This window comes from Brassica oleracea, chromosome C3 (assembly GCF_000695525.1).
Source record: "Brassica oleracea var. oleracea cultivar TO1000 chromosome C3, BOL, whole genome shotgun sequence".
NCBI classification, from domain to species: domain Eukaryota; kingdom Viridiplantae; phylum Streptophyta; class Magnoliopsida; order Brassicales; family Brassicaceae; genus Brassica; species Brassica oleracea.
The window spans coordinates 53,164,792-53,165,598 of NC_027750.1; the positions used below are offsets into that span (position 1 = coordinate 53,164,792).

Here is an 807-nt window from a genome sequence, read left to right on the forward strand (position 1 = left end):
AAAGATAAGGTCTTTCACAGCGGGAAGAGGTTTCGCCCTCCCTCTTAATTGACAGAGAAACTCTCCACATTTCTCTGGAACGTACACTAAGGGAGTCGGTCCCTCGTAGTGGAAGTCGACCTTGTCGAGAAAGCTGAATCCAGGTGCCCTCCTTAGGATAGCGGCGCCGCGGGAAGAAGTACCGGTCTGGACGGCCCCTCCCCCGACGGGAACTGGAGTTCTCTCGCGAGGAGACGTCAGAACAGGAGACCGCCTCTCATCATCGTCTTCGTCATTTCCCCTACATATCAGGAGTGGCGACCCTTCGCTATTTTCCTTGGAACCACCCGAGCGGGCGACATTAAGAGAAGTCTCGCGTTCCTCTCCTTCACTTACTCCCTCCTCGTCATTCCGTCCCTCCGAGGCTACAGCCTCAGAACCCCCCTCTTCGGGCTGAATTTCTTCTCCTCGAGCACCCTCTTCCTCTTGCTCGATCTGCTCGTCAGCATCTTCCAACTGCTCGCCGGTGGACTTCTTCTTTGTCCTTTTCTTCTTGCTCTTCTTCCGGGGCTCACTGGAAGGAGGGACATCACTTGTCTCCTCAGTACTCCTCCCGGCTCCCGAACCATCGCCTCTTTTTCTTTTCTTGCCCTTCCCCGCACTTCTGGCATCGGAAGGGAAACCCTCATCAGAACGAGGAACCGCCGTTGAGAGTCCTTCCCCGCTAGTCAGCCCCAGCTGGGCCGCTATTATTGCGCTCAGATCAGGAAGAGTACCCAACCTATTTGCCTCGGTAACTTGTTTTTGGATGTCTCTCGGGAAGATGTC

The 807-nt window shown here is 55.1% G+C and overlaps 1 protein-coding gene across 1 annotated transcript in view; it reads right to left on the minus strand.

The window, feature by feature from the left end:
• The window catches only part of LOC106330915, a 2,235-nt gene that overhangs the window by 1,095 nt on the left and 333 nt on the right, over positions 1–807 (minus strand). Inside the window, exon 2 of the mRNA XM_013769304.1 lies at positions 19–717. Coding sequence (XP_013624758.1) covers positions 19–717 — 699 coding nt within the window. The remainder of the gene's footprint in view (positions 1–18; positions 718–807) is intronic.